At 45.0% G+C, this 27,447-nt stretch overlaps 2 protein-coding genes across 2 annotated transcripts in view; both read left to right on the top strand.

Moving 5' to 3' along the window:
* The window catches only part of LOC311226791 (uncharacterized protein), a gene marked incomplete at its 3' end in the record, with an annotated part of 169,520 nt that extends 166,041 nt beyond the window's left edge, over positions 1–3,479 (top strand). Inside the window, exons 3-4 of the mRNA XM_084312196.1 lie at positions 1,412–1,769; positions 2,916–3,479. Coding sequence (XP_084168322.1) covers positions 1,412–1,769; positions 2,916–3,479 — 922 coding nt within the window. The remainder of the gene's footprint in view (positions 1–1,411; positions 1,770–2,915) is intronic.
* LOC311227390 (uncharacterized protein) overlaps positions 3,342–27,447 on the top strand; it is a 75,790-nt gene continuing 51,684 nt past the window's right edge. Inside the window, exons 1-3 of the mRNA XM_084313013.1 lie at positions 3,342–3,467; positions 7,088–10,566; positions 21,761–22,368. Coding sequence (XP_084169139.1) covers positions 7,207–10,566; positions 21,761–22,368 — 3,968 coding nt within the window. The 5' untranslated portion in view covers positions 3,342–3,467; positions 7,088–7,206. The remainder of the gene's footprint in view (positions 3,468–7,087; positions 10,567–21,760; positions 22,369–27,447) is intronic.

The raw sequence follows: 27,447 nt of genomic DNA, 5'->3' as shown, positions 1-27,447 counted from the left end.
TTTTTTTTTATCCACTTTTTCTCCCATTTTTCTATATTTTCTCCCATCCCAATTTCGTATCATCCAATTCAATCCTCCCCTGTCACGAACGCTGTTTCTTGCCTCCCACAAGCCGGCTGCAATGTGGACTAAGTCATACATAGCACAAGTCCCCTCCGGTACTTGAGGTAACAGCAGTCGCATCTTTTCACCTGCGCAGCTCGATATCTCAGTGGCGAGGAGTAACGCGTGGGAGGCTCACGCTGCCCCCGACACTTCCTGATTCTACTGCGCAGGCGCACCAACCGACCTGTAGGAGTCGCTGTCCACAACGCCCGATCCCCACCCTTCAGTTTCCCTCCCCGTAATACAGCCAATGTGTATTACTGTGGACGACCAGCTAAACTGAAAGCAAATGTGGAGCGCTGGGCTCGAACAGGCGAGCCCAGCGTCTCCAGATTTCGTGGCGAGCGCCTTGCCCACTACGCCACGTAGCCGCCCTAGCAATACCTTGTCTTATAGGGAATGCTACTGTACATAATAATTTCATTGAGCTGTAATTAACACAACACAAGGATTCAATGTCCCAGATGACATCACTGGTGACCATATTCAAACTCATTTACTCTCAATTACTGTCAGACTAAATTAATGTGTGCAAAACGGTTTAGAGCTTTTGGATGTGTGTGAGATTATGTGCAAAATAAATCAGCATTGTATTTTGGTGAAGTGCCCCTTTAAGTGAACGATCTAGCCTCTGACCAGAAAGCACTGCAGAGGGTGGTGAGTCTATTGAGCCTATCCACCACAAGTGGTGTCTGAGGAAGGACACATTGTCAAAGACACCTCTCATCCCAATCGTGGACTGTTTGCCCTCCTCCCCTCTGGGAGGCGCTACAGGAACCTCCACACCAAGTCAAGCAGACTCAGGAATACCTTCTTTCCTTCTGCTGTCATCTCTCTGAACTCTGTGCCACGTTGGCAGCCCCTCCCCCACCATATAAACTCTGAACTCTATTAGATACTCAATTTACTCAACCTACTGATTTCACTGTATTCATAGTAATCATAATAATCCTACATACCTCATACTATAGTCTACCCTAACTCTGATAGCATGTACAATAGTGCTGTACAGTATGTACCACATTTATTGTCTGCAAATATATATATCCTTATTTGTGTGGATACATCTGCATAACCCATAGCATGTATGATAGATGATATGACTATCTGACTATGACTGTTTAGATTTGGAATTAAAGGATCACTTCACCAAAAATGCAACACTGATTTATTTTGCACACAATGTCACACACACACATCCAAAACCTCTAAACAGTTTTTAATCTAGTTTGATTACTGTAACTGACTAAAGAGAGTTACCCCACTGACACTCGTTCATTCCTCTCCTCTCCCTCTCTCCTGACAGACCAGGTACCTCTGTCACCCCTGGCGACTATGAACCGGAGAGGCCGCCCTCCAGCGAGACTCTGGAGAGCACCACCCTCCACATCCTGTCCCCCGACCACGGGTCCCGCGGCAGCCCCAGGGTGCTCTACATAACCGAGTCCCAGGATGAGGCCTATTACGGGGAGGAGGAGAGCGACGACACGGAGCTTCTCCCCAGGGCTGCTCCCCAGCTGCTCTGCACCCAGCTTCACGTGCCCCACAGGGGGGCCCCCGGGGGCTCGGAGGAGGAGCCCTCCCCCGTCTGTCGGGAACAGGATGAGGCGGGACGACGACGCGCGAGCTTCTCCCCCGGGGCCACGGCGGTGGTGGAGCTCCAGGTGTGCCTCTCTTTTTTTCTTTTTTTTTCACAATATTTTTATTTACATTTTTCAATTCCACACAGACGGTTCACAAAACAAACATCTAAAACACAAACATTTTACATGATGACATACATCAAAAACAGCACAAAATACAATATAAACAACATTCCAGCCTCTCCCCCGTTTTCTTAACTGGTAATCAACATCAAAAAATAATATAGGGCGGCTGGGTGGCGCAACGGACTAAGCGCTCGTCACCAACGCGAGAGACACTGGTATCGAATCCGGCTGTCAGCGTTGCCTCCGGCTTGGCCGGCCGTCATACTGGCTCGATTGGCAGAGTCAGCGGGAGGGAAGCCGGTGGGGTGGTATTCTGGTCGTTGTAAACAGCGACTCCTACAGGTCGGTCAGGGCGCCTGCACAGCGAAGGAGGGAGATGGTGAGGGTAGTGTGACCTCCCACACGTTACACCTCACCAATGAGAGTCCTCGCTGGCAGGTGAAAAGATGCTGCTGGCTGTCTCCTATGTCTCGGAGGAAGCATGTGATAGACTTCAGGGCTCCCTAGACCGACAAGTGGGGGGCACATGCAAGCAACGGCCAGATAGGGGAGGGGGGAATTGGCATAACGACAAACAATTGGGATGGGAGAAAAACAGAAAAACAGGAGGAGAAAAAGTGAATAAAAAAAAGTTAAGTAAGCCATCCTCCACTCATAATGTTATGAGTGGAGGATGGTTTACTTTTTTTTTTTTTTATTCACTGCAACTTCCACACCCCCGACTAGTCATTCACTTTCATTGGTCAAATATCCCATTTCTGCATTGTACTGTATACTGTATTGTATTGTAACTCAGTTACACATTTGTTCTACTCTGTATTGTATATTGTATATATGTATATTGAACACTTTTGTTTACACTTGTTTATGTACTTTTGACTTTCTATTTTATACTTTATCTATTTTTTTATCTAGCACACTCTCAGGAGCAAAACAGAAAAAAGCATTTCATATAAAAGTATTCTGTATTTTTGTATGACAACTAATAAAGAAACTTGAAACTTGAAATCTAGGTCCTTAACAAATTCCATGAAGGGTCTCCAATATATTCTCAAATTGTTCTTGTTTAGATCTTAATAATATATAAGTAATTTCTTCCAGGTGTGCCTCTCCTCCTCCTCCGACCAGACCTTCGAGGACACCACCGGCTGCACGTCTCTCGGCAGCGCCCGGGGGACGGACTCCCTGCTGGGCTTCCCAACCGCCACCTCCTCCGAGGCCCTGGTCCTCCACACCGCCACCCACTCGCTCTACGTCCCGGCGGCCGCCCCGGCGAGGGAGCCTCTCGGCCAGCACGGGGTGGTGCTCGGCTCGCCCTTCTCCTCCATGCCGGCGCTGCTGGGGGGGCAGGTGGAGGTCACCCTGCGGCAGCGGCGGCCGGGAGCGGGAGAGGGAGCCGGCTGGGGGATCGTGACCGTGGGGGAGGAGGGGGCGGCGGGAGGAGGCCGGAGGACCAGTGGTGTTGTATCCCTCCAGGGGAAGAAGGAGGAGGAGAAGGAGGAGGAGGAGGGTACAGCGAGGAGGGAGCTCCCGCCTCCTACACCGTCGTCTCCTTTGGGTCTCGCTCAGAGGGGGCTTCGCCGGCGGAGGAGTTGGACTCAGATTCAGAGGGGGATCGAGGCCAACCTAACAAGCACCGGGCGAGGCACGCCAGTGAGTACCTGATGACCTTTTCTGTTTTTACTGCGTGTGTGTGTGGGTGTGTGCATGTGTGTGTGTGTGTGTGTGTGTGTGTGTGTGTGGGTGTGTGCGTGCGTGCGTGCGTGCGTGTGTGTGTGTGTGTTTATTTGTTTATTTTATGGATCCCCATTAGTCTACACCCATGGGTGAAAGACTATTCTTCCTGTGTGTGTGTGTGTGTGTGTGTGTGTGTGTGTGTGTGTGTGTGTGTGTGTGTGTGTGTGTGTGTGTGTGTGTGTGTGTGTGTTGTGTGTGTGCGTGTGTGTGTGTGTGTGTGTGTGTGTGCTGTGTGTGTGTGCGTGTGTGTGTGTGTGTGTGTGTGTGTGTGTGTGTGTGTGTGTGTGTGTGTGTTGTGTGTGTGTGTGTATGCGCCCATGTGTGTGTGCGTGAGTGTGTGTGTATTTGTATTTGTGTGATATGGGTCTATTCTTGAGGGGGGGGGGGGGCTTCTGTAACCTGAACCTACAGTAATAGACATAGCCTACCTCTAAATTGCGTTTGTCAACATGTGTGCATTCCAGACTGTGTGTGTGTGTGTGTGTGTGTGTGTGTGTGTGTGTGTGTGTGTGTGTGTGTGTGTGTGTGTGTGTGTGTGTGTGTGTGTGTGTGTGTGTGTGTGTGTGTGTGTGTGTGTGTTGTGTGTGTGTGTGTGTGTGTGTGTGTGTGTGCTCTCTCACACACACTAAACACTCAAATAGTAGACCCTCGCTCTCACTGGAGCAATGGGAGTGGCTTCTTTAGATAGAAGCAGATACAGTATAGGTCTCGTTCCAATCACAACAGAATGCAACCATCACAGGTGGGACTATAGGGACAGTTGAGAAAGGTTGTAACTGTTCCTGTGTAGCTCTACTGGATGGAGTGCTTGGCGCTCTGTGTGGTCATCATGATGATGGCCACAACAACCACTGCCAGGCTTAAGGATTGATTTACAGCGGACCCTCCACCCATACAGAGAAATACACACACCAGTGTCATCATCCCGCTGGAAAGTGCTTGTTCTCTAGAGAAGTCTGATACATAAAATACCCCCAAAAGTCACAAGAGAAAGGGACGATCGCTAATCTAAACACTTTAGTGTTCGAAGTCGCCTCCCTCTTGTCTCACACCGCGCGCGCGAGAGAGGTAAAGGCTGCACGGGCGGCCTCCTCCAGCGAAGCTCTCCGAGGCGCTGCTGGACCGAGCGGCGCGCTGGACACACAGGAGACATAAATAAAGTGCCGGCCGCGTGCTGATGATGCCTGCAGAAGTGGTGCCTTCTTTGACGGACACCAGCATGTGCGCTCTCCTCTCACAGCCCCTCCGATACCTGATCCTTTAAAAACTGGGTGTCTTTTAGCTGAGCTAAATAAGTGAGCTCAAGCGCTCACTCCAGCCCCGTCCCCTGCACCTTCAGGTTAGTCTTGTTGCGGGGAATATAAAAGTTTAAGGCTCGGTTTTTAGCTTTATTGGCGTTTTATTGGCCCCAGGTGGCCCCGGGCCAGCAAATAGAGTGTGTGTGTGGGGGGGGGGGGGGGGGTGTCGGTGTGTGGGGGTGTGAGGTGATGTCTGTCATCAACTCGGGCTTAGGTGATGGTTAAATGTGACATATCCGACAGGACCGAGGGTTTTTAAAGTGGACATCTGGTAGACTTACAGATAAGGACTGCATGGTAAAGGTTTCTCAAAGGCACTGTTGCATACGGCCCGCAGGCTATTTTTAATCCCTGCGCCGTGCTCTCCGCCTCTGTGAGCGGACCACCACAGCCGGGTTTATTAATATAATAATGTATTATCCGTTAACGAGGATGTGAGGATATTTGACACGGGTCAAGGAATTCGGTAATTGTGACACAGGTTGTTTTCTTGGTGCATGTTTTTTTTATGGAACGGGGACATCTGTGGTAATGCAATCAGAGACGTAGCTATAAACTGTTGATAGCTGGGAATCTGGGGCCCTGAAAAGAGCTGAAAGATGTGTATCACTAATGACTGGATGGATGGATGGATGGATGGATGGATGGATGGATGGATGGATGGATGGATGGATGGATGGATGGATGGATGGATGGATGGATGGATGGATGGATGGATGGATGGATGGATGATGGATGGATGGATGGATGGATGGATGGATGGATGGATCGATGGATCGATGGATGGATGGATGGATGGATGGATGGATGGATGGATGGATGGATGATGGATGGCAGGATGGATGGATGGTGGATGGATGGATGGATGGATGGATGGATGGATGGATGAATGAATGGATGGATGGATGGATGAATATATACTGTATATTTCTGTACGGATTTCTCTCCAATTCACTGTTATAATCGTCGTAGTTGAATCTGTTGTTTGGTGAGTTGTAAAGGGTGAATTCGAGCAATGCTGCTGTTTTCTGCAGTGTGATAATCTATTTGACATATGAACTGGATTTGTGTTGCACAGATTAGTTGCATCATGCATTTAAAGTCAATTAATGACATATAGGGATAATGTTATCGTGATCGATGTCATTTTGTTTAAAGACACAGCATTGTGTATGCTTTGTACAGTCTTTTACTTGCCTATTAAATCACAAATTTGGGGGTTTCATCAAATATTAGATTAGACTAGATTAGATTAGATTAGATTAGATTAGATTCAAATGTATTGTCATTATACAGCACAAGTACAGTACAACGAAAATAAGTTTGGCATCCAACCAGAGTGCAAATGTAACAGTAAAGTGCAACAGTAATATACAATATACATGAGATTAAACTGGGTATAGAATATATAAATATATAAAACTCTGAATCTGAATCTAATCTAAGAATATATAAATGAGTAAATATATAATTGAGTACTCTGGTAAATATAAGATCTATCTATCCTCAGGCTCGTTCTTACTGTCTTACTGTCTGACTGAAAAACAATCATGTCATGAAGGCAGACATACTAATCAATAAAAAAAGAATGTCACATTGAGGTCATCATCAACAAATCCCATAAATCAAAGAACTTAAAGGGATAGTTCAGATCTTTGGAACCCTATCTCCATTTACTACTTACTAATGATGTTGTTGATCAGTATATCCTTCCTCAGCCCGATCCACTAGCTCCGGCTAGTTAGCCACAAACTAATGCAAAGTCAATGGGGTCGAGCTCCGGTCTGTACAATCTGACTAAGGCTAACTGACATCTACGTTGTGTGCACTGTGGAGTACCTTTCAGTTTGTATTGGTTTGGGACCAGAGCTAGGATGAGGAACAGCATAGATTGTGCTGAGAAAGAACACTCCCATCAACAACATCATTGGTAATTAGCAAATAGGACTAGGGTTCCAAAAATTACCTATGCCTTTAAAGCTACAAATAAAACAACTATGAATAAAGACGTGTTTGTCTGATATCAGATACGGTTCAAGAATATAATCCTCCAATATATACTCATCCCAACAGATAAAAAGTCAAGAGAATGATTTGTTGAGGTCTCAATTCCACCCTGGGCTATGAATACAGTAGTATAGAGGTATAGGCAAACAAGAAGCAATCATTTGGATCATATACTCTACATCGGCTCTTGCACTGATCTCTGACAAGTGTATCTCTCTCCTTTCTCCACAGGGCTCAGGCGCAGTGAGAGTCTGTCGGAGAAGCGGGTGAAAGAGGCCAAGTCTAAATGTAAACGCATCGCCCTCCTCCTCACCTCTGCTCCGCCCAACCCCCACAACAAGGGGGTGTTGATGTTCAAGAAGCATCGACAGAGGGCCAAGAAATACACTCTCGTGAGCTACGGCACTAGCGAAAACCAACCGGAGTACGACGGCGACGACGACGACGACAAAGGCGCCGTTGAGTTTACCCTGGTCGCCGCCCACGGGACGGAACTACACCGGGACTTCTTCGACGCCGACGCCCCGGGTGGCAAACGTGTGCTAACCTTCAACTGGGACAAGGGACTGCTCGAGATCGAGCGCAATTTGAATAACCCAGAAGAGATGGACGATAGCAAAGGCAAGGGTGCCCTGATGTTTGCCCAGCGACGCCTGCGGATGGACGAGATCTCCGCCGAGCATGAGGAGCTGAGGCGCCAGGGGATCCCCGTGGAGGGGCTGGTGCAGGTGACCGAGGTGGAGAAGGTGGCCTACCAGCAGACGGAGGAGCGCTCGTACATGCAAGCGACCACGGAGAGCCACGCTTACATGGACGTGAACATGCACCAACAAAGCCAGCAGCAGCAGTACCAAGAACAGCAGTACTATGAGCAGCAGCAGCAGCAGTACGAACAGCAGCAACAGCAATACCAGCAGTATCAGCTGCAGAAACAACAGTATGAACAACAACAGCAGCATTATCAACAACAGCAGCATCAACAACAGCAGCAGGTGTATCATCAGCAGCAGCACGAGTATCAGCAGCAGCAGCAAATGCAGCAGTATTCTGCTAACGTGAACGGCGTAGTCCACCAACAAACCAATGAAATGCAGAGTTCTATTAACAATCGTACTGCCCAACCCTTCTCCCCTCAAAACATGGCTCCCGCCCCCTATTCTCCAATGGCGACTGAGACCAATCAAGACGATGTTGGTCAGGGAGAGGAGATAGCTTCTCGCGACGAGCGCATTTCTACACCTGCGAGGACAGGGGTTTTGCAGGACACGCGGAGGAAATATATCGGAACGCCCATGTTCACGTGGAAGGATCCGCCCAAGATGACGCCCAACCCTGCGCTACTCAACCTCCTCAACAGGAATGAAAAGAAATTGGGTTTTGAGTCGGGACCTGAAGAGGACTACCTTAGCTTGGGGGCTGAGGCCTGCAATTTCCTCCAGTCGCCAAGAGTGAAACACAAAACTCCTCCACCGGTGGCTCCGAAACCAGTTATCGACCCAAACGCTCCTCCTTGGTTCCCCCTTGAAGGGACGAATGAGGACATGCCTCAGCTTGCTGAAAATAGTGTACCCACACCTGCCGCCGAGCCCTCTCCTGCCCCAGAAGAGGCTCCTGCACATCACACGTGGAGTCCCCCGGAGCCTCAACCCCAACCACAGCCCAAACCTCAGCCCCAACAAGTGCCAGCTTGGGAGGAAAATGGTCATGCAGATTCTCTGCCAGAGCCCGAGCCTACCCCTGCCCCTCCAGCCTCTTTGGCTCCTGCACAAATACAGGCAGAACAGCAGCCACCTGCAAGCTCCTGGGGTCCCGCTCAAGTGCAGCCCCAGGAGCCATCTCCAAGTCCATCCCCTCCACAGCCTGCCTGGGTGGCCCCTCAACCTGCTCAGTCTCAAAGTCCACCTCAACCTCCCATTAATTCTTGGGGTTCTGCCTCAGATCAGTCTCAAGTCCAGCCTCAAGAGCAACCAAAACCCCAGCCACAAGTGCAACCATCTTGTGCCCAGCCTCAAGAACAACCAAAGCCCCAGCCACAAGTGCAACCATCTTGGGCCCAGCCTCAAGAACAACCACAGGCTCATCAACAGGTCCAGCCACCATGGGCCCAGCCTCAAGAACAACCAAAACCCCAGCCACAAGTGCAGCCATCTTGGCCCCAGCCTCAAGAGCAACCACAGGCTCAGCAACAGGTCCAGCCACCTTGGGCCCAGCCTCAAGAACAACCAAAACCCCAGCCACAAGTGCAGCCATCTTGGCCCCAGCCTCAAGAGCAACCACAGGCTCAGCAACAGGTCCAGCCACCTTGGGCCCAGCCTCAAGAGCAACCACAGCCACAGCAAGTACAGCCACCTTGGGCCCAGCCTCAAGAGCAACCACAGGCTCAGCAACAGGTCCAGCCACCATGGGCCCAGCCTCAAGAGCAACCACAGGCTCAGCAACAGGTCCAGCCACCATGGGCCCAGCCTCAAGACCAACCACAGGGTCAGCAACAGGTCCAGCCACCTTGGGCCCAGCCTCAAGAGCAACCACAGGCTCAGCAACAGGTCCAGCCACCTTGGGCCCAGCCTCAAGAGCAACCACAGGCTCAGCAACAGGTCCAGCCACCATGGGCCCAGCCTCAAGAGCAACCACAGGCTCAGCAACAGGTCCAGCCCCTGTGGGCCCAGCCTCAAGAGCAACCACAGGCTCAGCAACAGGTCCAGCCCCCGTGGGCCCAGCCTCAAGAGCAACCACAGCCACAGCAAGTACTGCCACCTTGGGCCCAGCCTCAAGAGCAACCACAGCCACAGCAAGTACTGCCACCTTGGGCTCAACCACAAGAACCAGTGCAACAACAGCCACAGCCCCCCTGGGCTCAGCAGCAGCCAACAGACTCTCAGCCTCAACCACCATGGGGTCAGCAACCTCAGCATCCGGCTCCACAACAAGCTTGGCCTCAGGACCAGGCCCAGGCGCAACCTCAGCCACCTTGGGTCTCCACGCCTCAGCAGCCACAGCCTCCTTGGGTCTCCACGCCTCAGCCTCAGCAGCCACAGCCTCCTTGGGTTCAACCAGCCCAAGCCCAGCCTTCAGTCCATCCTCAAGCCCCTTTGAATCCATGGGCTCCGGTGCCTGCCCAGGCTCAGCCCCAACCCCAATGGCCCCAGCAGCCGGAACAGGCTCAGGCCCCCATGAATTCCTGGGCCTCGGATCAGAATCAAGCTCAGTCTCAACCGCCGTGGGCTCAACCAGCTCCAACCCAGTCCCCACCACAGCCAAACTGGCAGCAAGCCCCTCCACAGCAACAGGCACCCCCACAGCCACCTATGAATACATGGCCCCCTGCTCAGACACAGCCTCAAATGCCTGCCGCGGGTGGCTGGGCTCCACAGTCGCAGCAAGCATCTGTCGCTCCGGCCCCAATGGTGAACACCACAGTAATTCAACCTTCTCCCAAACCTTGGCTTCCTCCACAGAATGACCCGCATCCCGCTACCCCGCCACCTCCACCTCCGCCACAGCGAATTAACTCGTATACCATGATGAGCCGAAGATCTCCTCCCTCTTCGCCCGTCAACCCGATGGCCACCGTCTTACTCACGTCCGCGTCCCGACCCGGCTCGGCTCTCGAGATGCCGACCGTCAGAGGGAAAGGAGCCGATCTGTTCGCCAAGAGGCAGTCTCGCATGGAGAAGTTTATTGTGGACTCGGAGACCGTGCAAGCGAACAAGGCAAGTCGGCCGACGTCACCGGGTGGCGCTTCCACGCAGCATGAGTGGAAATATTCCCCCAATGTGAGAGCAGCTCCCCCTTCACGGGGGTACAACCCCATGCAGTCCCCCTCTTATCCACCGGCGGCGCAAAAGCAGGCCCCCCAATCTACCCCTGTGCCCAAAAAGAAGAACAAAGAGAAAGCAAAGCCGGCCCCAAAGCCCCTTAATGTGATAGAAGTCATGAGGCATCAGCCGTATCAGCTCAATTCCTCACTTTTTATTTACGGCCCGGCAATAGAGGCCGCTAAGCCCCCCACGCCTGTCCCGGCAGCAGCACCTCCCGCTCCTGCACCTCCCGCCCCGAACCAGCCACTTAGATATGAGCAAATGGCTCCTGGACAGCCGGCTGGACCGATGAACGCTCCGTATCCCCAACAGCCTTACGGGATGCCCCCTCAGGCTCCCATGCACGATGGACCTCCTTACCATCAAGCCCCGCCTAACTTAGCTTACCCTCCAGCTCCTAATAATAACCCCTATCAGCAGATGCCCGGTGGCCCGTACCAGCAAGCGTATAACCCGCAGTACCAACAAGCTCCACCCGCTCCTTATCAACCCCAATCTCCCCAATCTCAGAACCCTCCCTACCCACAGGCTCCTCCTCAGGGGCCTTATCAGCCAGCGAATAGCCCACCCTACCCGGCGGCCCCGCCGGTACAGTACCAGCCACAGCCGCCACCGCCACAACCACAGCCACCAAGCTCCTTCACCGTGCCCAATTATCTGTTAGCTGTAAGGCCTGACTCGGCCTCTGGTAGTGCCCCTGCCGCGCCAAAGCCTAAGTTCATGGCTAAAAAGGGTTCAGCCCAGGTCTGGAAGCCCGCAGCGGAGTGATCTCGCTGAGCGTCGCTTTGCACCTCGCCCCCCATCATCGGCTTCAAAACATTGCGAGATGCACTCGCGTTGCGACGCGCGCGAGATGCGTATTTTGAGCATTTAAAGCTGGCAAACACTTTACTCTTCTCCCGGCGTTTTCTCTCTTAGCGAAATGTCCACAGGAAATGGCTTGGAGCGTTTTTTTTGCGATCAGAGCGGTTTTCCTGAGCTTACGCTCACAGTGTCACAAAAAATATGAATGAGAATAGGGTGTGAGTATATCTTATCAGATACAACTGAGCCAAAAGAAATAAATATACTTTATATTTTTATAAAGCGTGTACATTTTTACACATTTATATAAAAAGATGCGTATGGAAACGTATTTAGTGAATGAGTCAGTATATGAACTGGAAAACAACCATAAGAGGAGATCGTATCAGAGGGTAGAGGAGCACAAGGCTCAGGAAGAACCGAAGGAGATGTGTAAGAAGAAGAAATGGTTCCTGTATGTAACAGGATGTTGATCATAGAGATTTAAAGGGAAGGAACTGCCAAATATACTTAACATTTATTTTTGATTATGTATGATAAGCAGTCAGTAATCTTGTGCAATACTTTGCCAATATTTTAGTAGGCAATATGGGTGGGGGGCGTCGGCGTGATGACAGAAACCTAAACGTAAAGTACAGGCAACGAGAGAATGATGTCACAACTGAAGCGATTGCGTCACGACTCAGGGGAGTTCCCGGAACTGTTTGGAGGGTACGGGCATCTTGTTCTGTAAGCATAATGAAAATATTGAGTTAGGAAATTCGCTGAATAAGAAGCAAATAACGCTAAAATGGGCTGCCTCGCTTCCTTCCGCCTATATATCGAATGTAGGTCCTGAACAATCTCTTCACTTGTCTTCCAAAGAACCAACTGGAACGGTTTTGCTTTCAAGCTATTTAAAACCTTTCGCCAGCTGTTGCGTCATGTTACTCTATATTTAAACCGCCCCCGTGTCACTTATTACGTATGCGTGCGTGAGGGGGGGGGGGGGGGGGGGGGAGTGCTGAGGCTTGGATTTCATCCTCGCCAAAATGGAAGTTACTATATTTTTTTCAAACCCACATACATAGTATTGTGCCTTTTTTTTATCAGCAAGGAAGAAATATGATCCGCTTTCTCTCCTCGTTTCTCGCGTTCACATCGTTTTCATTTCTCACGCATTTCCACCTGGCTTTTGTTTTATATGTATAGATGAAAAAGGAATGCAGCGTAAAGAGTCATTGAAAGGGAGTGAGGATATACCTATGTTCATATTAGGTATCATTTTGTTATGGGGTGGCTTTTCCTTTCTTTATGTTCTGTCTTTTACTTTTTTTGTCTCTTCTTTTCTTGTGTGTGTTTCTCTTCAGTGCACTTTCTGTACAAGTCACACTGCAGTGCCATTAAAATGTCCTTTTATCCCTGTTTTTTGTCCTTCCTTGGTTCTCTCCTGCATGCAGTTCCTCTTCTGCTTCCTTGCTTTACACCTGGCAGAATCCACTACTCTACGTATATTATAAGACATTACTGTAAAAAAAAACTATCATACTTAATTTATTCACAAAAGAAAAAAAATATTATATATATATTTGCATTCAGTGTCCACCTTTAATGCTTTCACTACCACACAACCAAAGGGTTAACCTTCACTACCACACAACAAAGGGTTAACCCTTTCACAGCCACACTACAGAAGGATAACCCTTTCACTACCACTCTGTAGTGTGGTAGTGAAAGGGTTAACCTTCTGTAGTGTGGTAGTGAACGGGTTAACCTTCTGTAGTGTGGTTGTGAAAGGGTTAAGATAAGATATTCCTTTATTGATCCCCTTGGGGAAATGCGGGCGTCATAGGGGAGGAGGAGGGGGAGGGGAGGTACAGGTAGAAATGAGTAGAAACACATAAATATCGGCCATAGACTTTGATCTGAATATAGAAATATGAGAAAACTAAACAGTCTAAGCAATATTATTAACTCTGAATATAGAAATACGAGAAAGAAAAACAGTGTAAACAATATAATTAACTCTGAATATAAAAATATGAGAAAAATAAACAGTGCACTGCAAACAAAGGTGGAGATGAGGGTTCTACAGTATGCCCTGTCGGTTATATTACAGTATGTCACAATAAATATGGCAATAAAGAATTTGAATCTGAATGTATACTATGAGTACGAGTAAAAGTAAACGGTATACACACGGTGCAGTATACACACGGTGCAGTATACACAAGGTGCAGTACACACAAGGTGCAGTAAACACAAGGTACCCTAACTGGCATGATAGGCTATAGGTCATATACGTTGTAGTCCGTGCATGTTTGTGACTGTCACTCTCTAACTGACCTGTTCCTAACTATAGCCACATGGCCTATATTTAAAACGTATTAAAACGACCTGACATCTCTTAGTAACCCAGCACTTTTTTTATCTCCTTACAGAATATTAGCTCACTTAGCACACTGCTAACCACATGCATGACCGTTACGATACAGCGTGTAATCGAGGGTATTTCCAAACCGGTGACTTTGTTGAATTCGAGTGACCTCATTGGATAATTCCTGCGGTCGGGGGAGGGGGGGGGGGGGGGCCCTGGCTCAGATGTTCGCCCACGTTGCATCATGCAGTTTCAGGGGGGCCAGTTAATTTGTTAAGTGGGAGTTTTTTTTAATATGAATCGGTGCCCTTGGTTGGCAAATGCCTGGAGCTATATCTGGAGGAATTTGATCCCTACTTGAGTAGAGCACTGTTACCCCACCGGGGGCTTGAGCGGCTGCACCTGTTTCCTGCCGCTTAATCAAAGAAAATATAACAAAGGCACATTTGACCTAAAGTTTTTATTTTATTATTATTATTAAATAGCTTTTAGGATTTTGATATTTCTATGCCACTTAGAAATCAAATTCTAGCCAACTTGTTTGTTGTGTTATGCAAAAGGAAAAGACACATAATATATAAATATATATAAATAATGTAAAACATATAAATATAAATATATATCATTTATATATATTTATTTATTATGTGTAAGATGCATTTCCGGTGGCAGGAAGCTTACAAACAACAAAAACAAACGATGGTGTAGTATTACAGTTCACTCAGGCTTAGCTCCATTAATGCTAAATGGATATCTTTAGTAGGAACAGATGTGGAAAAAACATCATATTATCAAGTCAAGTCAAGTGTTCCTTTATTAATCCTCTTGGGGAAATTCAGGCATCATAGCGGCTTGGGGGACGGGGGAGGGGAGGTACAGGCAGGGGGAAAAATATAATAATATAAATAAGAATAATTAAATAAGAATATGAATGATACATTATGATGTATATTATGAATTATATTAAATGTAAATTACAATATATTATACTAATAATAATACTAGAATAGAACATAATAATAGAATGGTAGTTTATTCCATCAATAATAGTATACATGGTATACATAGCACTGTAGTCTTTGTCAACAACTATAATCTTTGTCAACAACTGTTCCCATTGCATCACTGTCCATCAGACAGTTTAACCACCATTAGCGGATGTCTGTTTACATTACATAATAATTAAGTCCACATGCTGCACTTAAAAGTTAAAATCCAGCTTTGTCATGCTATATAAAAAATGTATCTCCGGTGGATACAAGCTGCCACCGGTAATCAAATGTAAACATAGACGTTTCCTTGTGTTGTTTAATTAATTAAGTCTGGCCTTCACTTTCTAATCGACCTAGGGCAGGGAGACACCCAACACCCCTTCTTCCATCAGTCCAGGGTTCACCCCCCCCCCCCCCCCCCCCACCCCCTATTTTAAGCGGCCTCGGGGATTGGAATGTATAAATCTTGATAATCTGACCCAGAGCCTTCTGATCTGACCCATAATAACACTGATGAACGCAGAGCGACTCGAACATCTGTCTCGAAACAACAAACTCCGCCTGGAAAGCGCTCCATCTGGGATGTCCGCTCCACAGCCCCCGGAAACGCGTCTTAAGGTGTCTCTTTACTTCGTATAACGCCAGTGTGTCGCCATTAACACCGTCACCCCAACCACTATCTTGTAAAAGAAAATTAACATGGTTTATTTATTTATTTATTTTGACATAATTAATTTGTATTATTATTATTATTATTATTATTATTATTATTATTATTATTATTATTATTATTATTATTATTAGAGTTATTATTATTATTATTATTATTATTATTATTATTATTATTATTATTATTATTATTATTATTATTATTATTATTATTATTATTATTATTATTATTATTATTATTATTATTATTATTATTGTTATTATTATTATAATTTTTTAATTTTTATTTTTTTACAACATATCCATGCAACAGTTCACTAGTAATGGAAACAATATAGATTTGTTTTTTATACAATATCAAACGTGATGCAGTGATCAGGCAGGCTACTACGATACTAACCTAATCTAGTTGTATCTAATCTAATCTAATACTGGGGGGAATTTTAATGATACTGATAGACTGTATTAAAAGAAGAAAGAAAGAAAGGGAAGACAAAATCCCTCGAATGATAAGATAAGAATATTGAGATGAAGGTCTGTATGCCCTATCGGTTATATTATGTTACAATAAATATAGGCAATAAAGAATTTTAATCTGAAAGTATACTATGAGTATGAGTATGAGTAAAAGTAAACAGTATACACAAGGTACCCTAACTGGCATGATATACGTCATACGTTGTAGTCCGAGAAGGCTTTGGTGGTTATGAGTCAGACACATCTTATCTCACATTTACCAGTCAACAAACACAACAAAAACAAGGTGAAGACAACATATATATTTATGTTGGCGGTCATAAACATAAACATAAAGCAAGATTGTCTACTAATCTACTTAATACCTTCCGGTATGTCTCCGTATAGCACTCAGAGTCACTAAGGCTGTGTAGAGTGATCTCATATCTTAGTACAAATGACAACGTACAAAGCAAATTTTAGTACAAATCTTAGTACAAAGCAAACTTTTTTATATATTTTTATTATATCACGAATTTCCCCAAGGGCATCAATAAAGGATCATCTTATCTTATCTTATCTTATTGTTTATAAAATTTGTATTTATTTATTTCTCTCTCTCTCAAAAAAAAAAAAAAAATGTCATTAATTTATTTTTAACTATTCTTATCTATTTCCTGTTGATGTTAAGTTGTTAAATGACATGTTATAAAATGTCAATCACACCGGTGGTGATCATACACGTTTCCAAATGTAAATCCACACCGACAACAAAGACCAGAACAAAAAAAAATACCTTTTCTCAGACAATGAAGCGCACTCTCTATTTCAACCAGAAGATGGCAGCATTGGCCTTCTCCTGCACATCTACCCTAGCCAGTGGTGGAGTGTGTACAGTAAGAATGAACATCCAGTAAAGTCTTTACCCCCCCCCCCCACACACACACACACACACACATCTCCCCTGTCTGTCTGGGCATCCTAATGGGGACTTAAAAGGGACCTTGTCTTTGATACACAGAGAGGGAGCCAGATAACAGCCGCTGAGGAGATTTGCAGACTCATTGAGGTACCTTGAAAGTGTTACTGGCTAATCCGCGAAGCGGCAGTCGGATCCAATTTAAAGGAGCTAAATGTGGCTTACTGGGGGGAAAGCCACTCTCATAAGCCAATTGTTCTGAGAAATCAGCCTATATAAGTGCTGTGTGCCGCATCAGGATAAAGAGGTCTGGTATATCTGCCGGTTGTCGGCTTCCTGTAGATCAAGTCTTCAGGTTTTTATTGTTGGTCGGAGCATTTCTACTATTGGCACGGAATGTTTGGCTGGTGCTTCTACGCTTTCATCTGGAGCTGGCGTGGGCTTTTCAAAATATCTTGATTTTTAGTTTGGCACTGCTATGGGCCTCTGAGTGTGTGTGTCTCTGTGTGTGTGTTTGTGTCTGTGTGTTTGTTTCTGTGTGTGTAGCGCCACTGTATGTATGGGATTTGATTTATTTATAAAAAAAAAAAATTAATCCAGGCCCTATTCAAACATTGTCTGGCGTGATGTTGACTAGTAAAAACCATGGTTTCACGTTTCTCTTTAGTATTGAGAAACAGTGCTCTGTGCTGCATTCTCTCGCCAGGCTCCAATACAATCAAAATATACTAACAGCTAAATAAAAAGGCTAAAACAGTAAACGATCGTGCCCAGACAATCTTTAAACAGGGCATTTATTCAAAAAAGTTAACCCGTCCTTTAAACTCTTTGACTGCCACGCTGTTTTTCCATCTTTACTTCTTGGAGCCAGCTTTTTTGACCATTTGATCAAAAAGGTTTATATCTACATGCCTCGTTCGTGCGCTATCCCATGCTAAAAATCGTCCTGTTTAAAAAGAATCCAGTCTCGTTTTCTGGAACGCAAGATATGACGTGTGTTGTGCAGCATGCGCATTTTCGTGCACGTTTTCAAGCCTCTGGAGTGCTCTCCCGGCGCTGACTATTCTGCCCTGTCAAGGCTAACCGCAGTAACTTGAAAAAAGTAAAAATTTAGTTATGAGTGAAATTGACCTTGTCAATAAATGTTTTATCTTGTGACCAAGTTTCAGATGTTAATGTCTCTCAGTTTTGGAGATATGGGGTTTTAAAAACGGCAGTAACTACAAAATCACACTCAAAACCCAGGCAGACCGCAGTAACTTCCAAACAGTGAAAAATGGCTTTAAAGTGTTTTGACTTGCCATCCAAAATGTGTTATAGGTAGATAGATGATAGTACCCAGATTTAACATGTATTAATGAAGTAATCTTTAGGCATACAAAAATATGATATAATTATTTTAATTAACCCCAAAAAAGCAGATACTGCACTCTGCTGCACGATTTCCTTAAATAATTATACAGGTAATGTACAGGCAAAGTGCAGTAACTTCAAATACAATGTTGTTTTCCCTCCAGCTTTCATAACTTAACCTAGCCATTTTGAAAATGAAATTTAATACCTGAATATATTGGAATGATGATGATCCAAATAAAATGGCTAGGTGAAGTTATGAAAGCTGGAGGGAAAACAACATTGTATTTGAAGTTACTGCACTTTGCCTGTACATTACCTGTATAATTATTTAAGGAAATCATGCAGCAGAGTGCAGTATCTGCTTTTTTGGGGTTAATTAAAATAACTACGTCATATTTTTGTATGCCTAAAGATTACTTCATTAATACATGTTAAATCTGGGTACTATCATCTATCTACCTATAACACATTTTGGATGGCAAGTCAAAAAACTTTAAAGCCATTTTTCTCAGTTTCACTGTTTGGAAGTTACTGCGGTCTGTAGGCCTGCCACGATAACACATTTTGCTGGGCGATTAATTGCCCCCGAAAATATCGCGATAAGCGATATTATTGCGACCGGTTAGAGAATTTTTTTGAGAAATTTATTTCCCAAAACTTTTATTTTGAAGCCCACCGCTCCGTCTTTTCCGGTGTTTAAGACTTTTATTTTGAAGCCCACCGACCGGACCGGAAGTATTGTTGTGATTATCCTAGCCGACAACTTGTCTCGTCCGGTTGTGTTTTTTAGTTTTAACGTTAGCTACTAACGTTAGATGCAGCTACTACAGGCAATCAACGATGAGGAGGAAGCGTCAAAGCAGTATTATAATAGAATAGCTGTGGTGCGTAGGCACTGCAGCACGACTCGAAAACGACCTGCTATAATAAATTAATTCATGTTTAACTTGTCCCCGTCTCCAGTCCTTTGACTAGCCCCACCCGTTCATGATGCATGTAATTGTATTAACGTTATTCTGTGTTATTCTAACGTTACACTACAAATAACGCTACTTGGTTAAAAGGAGCAACACTATTGAGAAATGTAGTTAAGCTATGTGGTGTTGCCCCACGGAGCTCCTGTGCTGTGCTGTAGTAAAGCCAGCGGCCCGCCTCCCAACACGGACAGTGACTGACAAGGGGCACTGGTTCCGCCTCATTAAAACAAACGCGCAAATAGCAATTAATCGCGCCCGTCAAAATCATTGCATTCATTTTAATTATCGCGGCAATTAATCGATTTATTGCTTATCGCGGCAGGCCTAGCGGTCTGCCTTGACAGGGCAGTATACCACAGAGCGTTGAACAGTGATAGTTTTGTCCTCTTCATAATAATCTCTAAAAGTTTGCGATTGCCATTGGTACCTCTCTACTCACTGCTGCTCCCTTTCGAGTGCTCTCAACTCTGGCGTGAGAACCCCCCACACTAAACTAGCCCAGTTCAAAAGGTAAGCGATACTGCCACCTATCGGGATTCGATCATCATTTCAATTCTAATTTACTCAGAGGTACCAGGAACACACACCAAGGTCCGCTTGACTGTTTAGAATAATAATAACAAAACAAACAAAAAAACGAGATAACAGTTGGCTTTGAAAAACGAGAAATCTCGTTTTTGGCAGCCAATGAGTTAAGGGGTGAATGTTTCATTTCCATCATTCAATAGGACAACCTGACCTTTAACCTTCAAGATAAGCAAACTGATCTGATGTGCTCTCCTCACCACAACGCTTCCAGGCCCTATTCCCCATACCTGGTTCAACTAAGTCGATCAAGAGTCCCATTATCCAGATTCAATTAACCCGATGTTTGAAGCCGGGATTTTCCTGTTCCTCGAAGGTGGATTCAGTCTTGTTAACTCGAACCAGACTTGATACTCAGGATCAGTGCGCGCGCCCGCCTCAGCTGAGAAGACAGCAAGTGTCGAGAGCAGAAATCCTGATTTTCTAACGGCATTGATTGATTGATTGATTTAAAACTTTATTAACAGATTGCAGTACGGCTCAATAGCCTCGCCGACAAGTTAAATGCATAATCTATAGGCAAATTTTAAGTCCCTCATTACCCCAATCAATCAGATTATATTTCTTTAAACGTGCCCTGCTGGCAGTAGGTTCATGGAATGGATAATCAAATGAGATCTTGCTAGCGAAAATAATTAGTTCAACAGTTTCAGAATAAGGATACGGCTCTCTTATCCATTGATGGATGTATGGTTGATGTTTCATTTGTCTGCCACCGTGGTCTGATGGTCGAGCATTTTGCCTTTCACACGGACGACCCGCGTTCGAATCCCACTTCTTCTAGTTTTCTTTTTTAAATGTAAATACTTCAATTTGGTGCACGTTGAGAGCTATATAAAGAATGACATCCTCAATGCATGTAGATTTATAATATTTTAACTTAAAACTAGGCTACTTTTGCGTATAATCATTAATATTATATTCAAAAAAAATTATATCGGAAACGCGGGGTCTCAAACTCGGGTCGCCTGCTTGCCAGGAGTGAACACTGGCCGTTGGACCACTGTGCCAGATGGGATATATTCATTGTGTATCCATCAATGGACAAGAGACCCGTGTTTAGAATATTTTTCTTTTGAATTAAGTTTTATCTCTTTATTCTCAAATGCATTAATCCCAGTTACAATATCACAATAACGTGTGAGTGATGATACAATTCAACAATCCTCAGATTCCTCGTAATTCATAATCCACAAAAACCACAATCCACGCATAGACACTTCAATTTTATGCTTGAATGAAACACAATCCAGGCGCTCCCACAGCGGAAAATATGAAAGGAATCAGAGCCAAACGAGCGATAGGTTTCAATCATTAAAAATATCCCCGCGGGATTCACATTTGCAATGCTGCGCGTTGTTAAAATAACCACATAATGTGTACATCGCACCTAGCGAGCGCCACGGTATATATAACGTGCATTATTTAGGACAACGTGAATTTAGTATCAGCATTTTGGGTCTATTTCACATTTCAAAAGCCCCCTCTAGAAGAATGAAGCACAAGAACATAATTCAGAATGGTATAATGCAGATCTAGACTGTGAGAATCATTTCAGGAAGCAAGCTGGCATTTCTTTGCGGGGGCGTGGCCATGGTTCATCCAGCTAACTGAACTTAAACCTGCTCTCGACCAGGCTCAAACTTTTTGATCTGTTAGCATGGTGATTTAGACAATCGAGCGTCGGGGAATGGAAAGGTCTGGCTTAAGTCAGGCTATACTGGAAATTATCCGGCTAACTCAGGTAGCCAGGTACGGGGAACGGGGCCCAGGTGGGGATTTTACATGAGCTGCGTTATTCACAATGACATTATTAGAGGTCCCAGTCAAAACAACATCATTGGTATGTGAGGAGGGAGAGCTACTATGTCGTCCCAAGTTCCACTGTGTGATTTGTTTTTGCTGGCGGGGAGTAGTAGTCAGACAGAAATGAACACATGCTAAATAAACATGTCTGGATCTGTCTTTGCAGGGGCTTAATGCCAGGAGCTTCTCCCTGTCCCCGCCAGCCAGACTGCCATCCGTGGGCCTGCGGTCGGCCTCTTACTCCCCCCGGCCTCCGGCGGCGCGGTGGGCCTCCGGAAAAGCTCCCCCACCGCCGCGGAGCCAGACGACGTCTTGGCTGGAGAGGTCACTCAAGCCCCCCTCGCCCTGGGAGGCGGCCTCACGCCACCCGCTGGGCCTGGTGGACGAGGCCTTCGTCCTGCGGGACATCCAGCAGATCATCGCGTCCAACGTGCGCTCGGCCGCCCAGCGCAAGATGCTCCCCGAGCCGCCGGCGGAGTGGACGGCCCGGGTCTCCTACGAGCCGCCCCCGAGGACCGTCAGCAGCCGGACCTGGAGCCTGGGCCAGAGCCGCCCCCCCCCCCGGCCCACCTTTTTCCTGTCCCCGACCAGGAGCACCGTCTCTGCCCCCGCCGCCGCCGGGCCTGCCGGTTACAGGTCCCTGCCCAGACAGTGGCAACCTCAGCACGCCGTGACAGAGGCCAGCCTTGGACTCCCGAGGGCCCCGTTGGAGTACAGGAGACCCCTGGGACAGACCACCTACAAGGCTGTGTTCACCAGCACCACTTGGAGGCAGTAAGCGATAGAGCTCGCCGTTAAACGAGAGAGGAAATCAAATGACTGCCATATTTTTTTTCAAAATCAATATCCACTTATAAAGACATGCAATAAAGGGGCTGACGTACTGATGGAAGAGAGCGAGTTGGTTACTAGTATTGATGACGGTTGAAAAGGGTGAAAGAGTTTTAAGAAGGCCTTCCTGTTTTTGAAGTCACTTTTCTTGTAGAGTGGTATCTAGCAAATGCTCTCGGATCAAAAGTGTGATAGTTGAAATTATTAGCAATGTCCACTTAAATGTGGACACTGTCAATTATTCCATAATCTATGGATACTTTCGTATTTTACTGGCTATAGCTGCAAACATCCCCCCCCCCCCCCCCTCACCCCCCCAAGCTATATGTAAATGATGCATTTCAACTTTCAACGGTGGATACTCTTTTCAGAGGAAGCTAACTAGGTATGTTGTTAAGAGTGGAACGTACTGTACACGAATGTACATGTATGTTATAGAACCAAGCGAGTGCAAGGACTGAAGGTGAAGTAAATGATTTGTTGGCAGTCATAACTTGGTTCTGATCTAAAATATATGAACTGTTGAAGTACGTTACGATGGGTATAGTAGGCTACGAGGATAGCGCTGAGCTCGTGTTTTTGTGACGTTCATTTGAGGATGCTAGAAGCATTCGGTTGCCTATACCCACTGCAGTGACATTAGAACTGCGTTGTTTTTTAGTTTGACATCAACGAGTGACATGTTGTGGTTTTTACTGTTCATCAAGGTGTGATGTTCCACCGTGGATGTATTTAGCATGCTACGTTTTGTTGTGATTCTGCACTTTTTCTCCTTCTGTCTCGTCGGTCCGTCTAACTCCATGGCTGACGGTGGGTTTATGTCGCACATTAATGAACATGAATGTAAATGTGTGAGACAGTGTTAGCCAAAGCTAATTTTCAACTGTTGTCCCTGGGCCTGGTGTTAAAAAGCCGCTAAAAAAGAAAGCATAATATATGGCATACAGTTCAGTTCAGTTCAGAACAGGTTAAAAACACATCATGCAAAATATGTACAGCAGACATGTACAGACAATTTACAAACAATAATACGACGTAATTAGGTACAAATGATCATACATGTACAAATCGGGTGTAAACCGGGTTTAAAATAGAGGGGGGAAAGGCTAAATCTATAACTCAGCACATCGGGGGCGGACCATTTTGTTACGTAAGCCTCCATTTAGACAGATGAATACATTTTTTCTGTCTCTCTTTTTATTTACAACATCATCATGCACCGGCATGATAGGCCTATAGCCCGGTGATGTATTGAGAGTGGGAGGACGTGGAAGGATCCACCAGGGCATACGTTACCTCCCCTCCCCTCCCTCGCCAGACATCTTCCCTGAGATTACACCTCAGACACCCGTTACGTAACCCGACACAAAGCAGCCACGGAGCCCCCTGCTGTGTGTTCGAGAGGGTGAGAGATGTGCGGCGCTGGACTCCCAATGACCCCCCCCCGCCATGAGTCGTACCGGGCTGTTCCGGGCTATTTTCTTCCTCTCTCCCATATGAGAAATGCATTCCAAGGATATTAATGACAGAGAGGATAAAAGTGAATGATTGCGTTTAGTCTATATGATAGGTGCGCTGCAGTACAGTGCAGCTCGAGATAAATGCGTACAAATATGTCGTGTAATATATGTCTATGTTGCACATTCGCGGTGTGGGATTATGATATAATAGTCTGTTGATTTGTGATCATCTCCGAGAATTAAACGCTGAGTGTACATATTGTGCTAATAACAACATAAAGAGCTCCGGTTTAGCTTAGCCTACGGTGTTATGCTTTGCCTCTCGGTCTTAGCAGCCCACGTATATTACGGGACTGACGTCCAATTTATATCTAGCGTGGTGGAAGAAAGTACATGGTTATTTTAATTTTTTTTCGGAAGTGAAAGTGGAAATACCTAGATGAAAAAATACTCAAAGTGCTTTTCTTTAAAAAAATATTATACTTAAGTAAAAGTAGAGACGTATTTGATGTTGAATGTACTTAAGTAGCAAAAGTAACTAGCAGCTGAATGGGTTGAGATGAATGTAGTGGAATAAAAAAAAGTACCAATATTCCTTTTGAAAGGTAGTGGAATGAAGCTACAAAGTTCCTTAAAATGAAAATACTCAAGTAAAGTACAAAGTTGTCATAAGATATTCCTTTATTGATCCCCTTGGGGGAAATTCAAGCGTCATAGCAGCATTGGGGGGGAGTACAGTTATGGGCAGTCAGTGTAATAGTAGAAAGACATAAATATAGGCAATACAATTTTATCTGAATATAAAAACATGATACAAAATAAACAGTGTAAAGAATAAGTCAAGTACAGTGCTTGAGTAAAAATACTTAGATACTTCCCCCTACTTATTTCTGTTCTGCTTCCTGCATTCCGTCAGTCATGATGTTGTCAAAGAACAATGTGATTTTTATCTTCAATACCAATGATGCTGATTTAGATTTTGACATAAAGCATTTTCAAAATAAAGAGTGTGTTTCTCTTTTCTCTCTCTGTTCTCCGGGGCTGAAACATGCTCTTCTGGGCCGCGTGTCGCCCGCTGTGGTGCTTCTGTCACGGGAGCCCCTGTGTGTGTGATGTGATGCGTTCTCCTGGACAGTCACATGTTCCATCCAACAGAGAGAGGGGGGGGGCTTGTTGCCATAGAGACAGCCAGTTACATAATTACAGTGGGCTTACTGTAGCTTAAGTGTGTGTGTGTTTGTCTGTGTGTGTGTATGAGTATTTAATTTCAAACCTTTATTTAAACTCGAAAGGCAACTGAGGTTTCGCTCATTTGCAGTTTGATTGATTGATTGAAAACTTTATTAACAGATTGCAGAATGGGTACAAATACAGTACAGCTCAATACTAACAACTGCTAAGAGGATGAAGACCAGAAAAATACTTTTGTCTTGGTACAGATGTATGTGTGTTTTGCTGAACGAGGTCAAACACCCTCATCGCAACTTACTGTGCTCCGGTTTAAAGGGACATTTCACTTCAGTAGAACTTGTCAAAAATCCTCAGTCTTACCTCTATGTTAAGGTCATCTACTAGTAAACTAGTGACCTCTGCTGTCCCTGTCGTCTGCTGTCACGGCCTCCTCCCAGGCACCTCACTCACTTCCATTCATACAGAGGACCTAAATGATTTGATTTGATTTTATCTTTATTTATCTCGAACAACCATAAACACACAAACGTGAAATAACAAAAAAAAAGCAATTGTCAGCATAGCTCAAGACAAATGGTTTTGTTCGAGAAGGGACAGAAAGAAGCAAAGCTTATCTGGTCCTGCCCCTTCCTTACAATATCACAATAAAAGTCGAAAGAAGAGTAAAAGAAAAGGCTAAATATAATACTTCTGAATTATATTATAAAAGTATTATTATTAATTATCATTATTATTACTACCCTACTACTATGCCACTATACTATGCTACTACTACTACTACTACTACTACTACTACTACCTATTGTGCTAATATGTCTATACTACTATGCTACTATACTTATACTACTACCTGTCATGCTAATATGTCTATACTACTCTGCTACTATACTTATACTACTACCTGTCATGCTAATATGTCTACTCTATACTACTCTGATACTATACTTATACTATACCTATCATGCTAATATGTCTATACTACTCTGCTACTATACTTATACTACTACCTGTCATGCTAATATGTCTATACTACTCTGCTACTATACTTATACTACTACCTGTCATGCTAATATGTCTATAATACTCTGATACTATACTTATACTATACCTATCATGCTAATATGTCTATACTACTCTGCTACTATACTTATACTACTACCTATCATGCTAATATGTCTATACTACTCTGCTACTATACTTATACTACTACCTATCATGCTAATATGTCTATACTACTCTGCTACTATACTTATACTACTACCTATCATGCTAATATGTCTATGCTACTCTGATACTATACTTATATTACTACCTATCATGCTAATATGTCTATGCTACTCTGATACTATACTTATACTACTACCTATCATGCTAATATGTCTATACTACTCTGCTACTATACTTATACTACTACCTATCATGCTAATATGTCTATACTACTCTGCTACTATACTTATACTACTACCTATCATGCTAATATGTCTATGCTACTATGCACTCTTAGAAGTGCAAGTTCAACACTATTTGACGAACAATGCCACTGACCCTTAGCTGCCAGAGTTGTACCCTTCCTGCTGACTTGTTCACAATTTGTAAGTCGCTTTGGATAAAAGTGTCAGCTAAATGACTAAATGTAAAATTATATATATTAAGACTGCTGGTTCTTGACCAGTTCTAGTAAGTAAGTAAAACTTTATTTTGATAGCGCCTGTGCTTCACAGCATTATTTTAAAACATCAGTGAAAATACAAGAAATAAAACGTGTGAAGAGAAGAAAAAACATTAAAATTAGCTATGGGTGTTTAAAAAACCTGCCTGTAGATTGAAGTAGGTTTTTAGCTGCCTTTTAAAAATTTTAAAAGTTAAAAGTTTTAAAAGTTTTCAGGACTAAAGGGAGGGCGTTCCAGAGCCTTGGGGCTGCAGTCACCGCAAAAGCTCGGTCCCCTTTGGTTTTGAGTCTGGTCCTGGGCACCACCAGGAGCTCCTGATGTGATGACCGCAGTGACCGGCTGGAGGAAAGTGGATGTATGAGATCATTGATGTAGGGGGGGGGGGGGGGGGGGGCTAACACCAGGACCTTGAAATTGATCCTGGAGTTTACCGGGAGCCAGTGCAGGGAAGCGGCATGATTGTTTTGGCCTAGTGAGTAGCCTGATTGATTTGTTCACTTCAGTTCTACTGAAGTGAAATATCCCTTTAACATCCCTCCTTCTCCCCTGGCGTGACTCGTGTCCAGTAAACCCTCCTCTCCTCCTGTTTTTGCCTCTAACATATCAGGACGGGAGGACAAGGGAAACCACCCCACCCACAAATCACCATGACTGCTTTATTGTCCGTTTTGTCCGTCATTGTGGTTTACGGTGCAGCTGAT

Source organism: Notolepis coatsorum, assembly GCF_963971535.1.
Source record: "Notolepis coatsorum genome assembly, chromosome: 4".
In the NCBI taxonomy this organism is placed as follows: Eukaryota; Metazoa; Chordata; class Actinopteri; order Aulopiformes; family Paralepididae; genus Notolepis; species Notolepis coatsorum.
The sequence above is the reverse complement of the archived record's forward strand: the minus strand, read 5'-3'. Positions and strand labels throughout refer to the sequence as shown.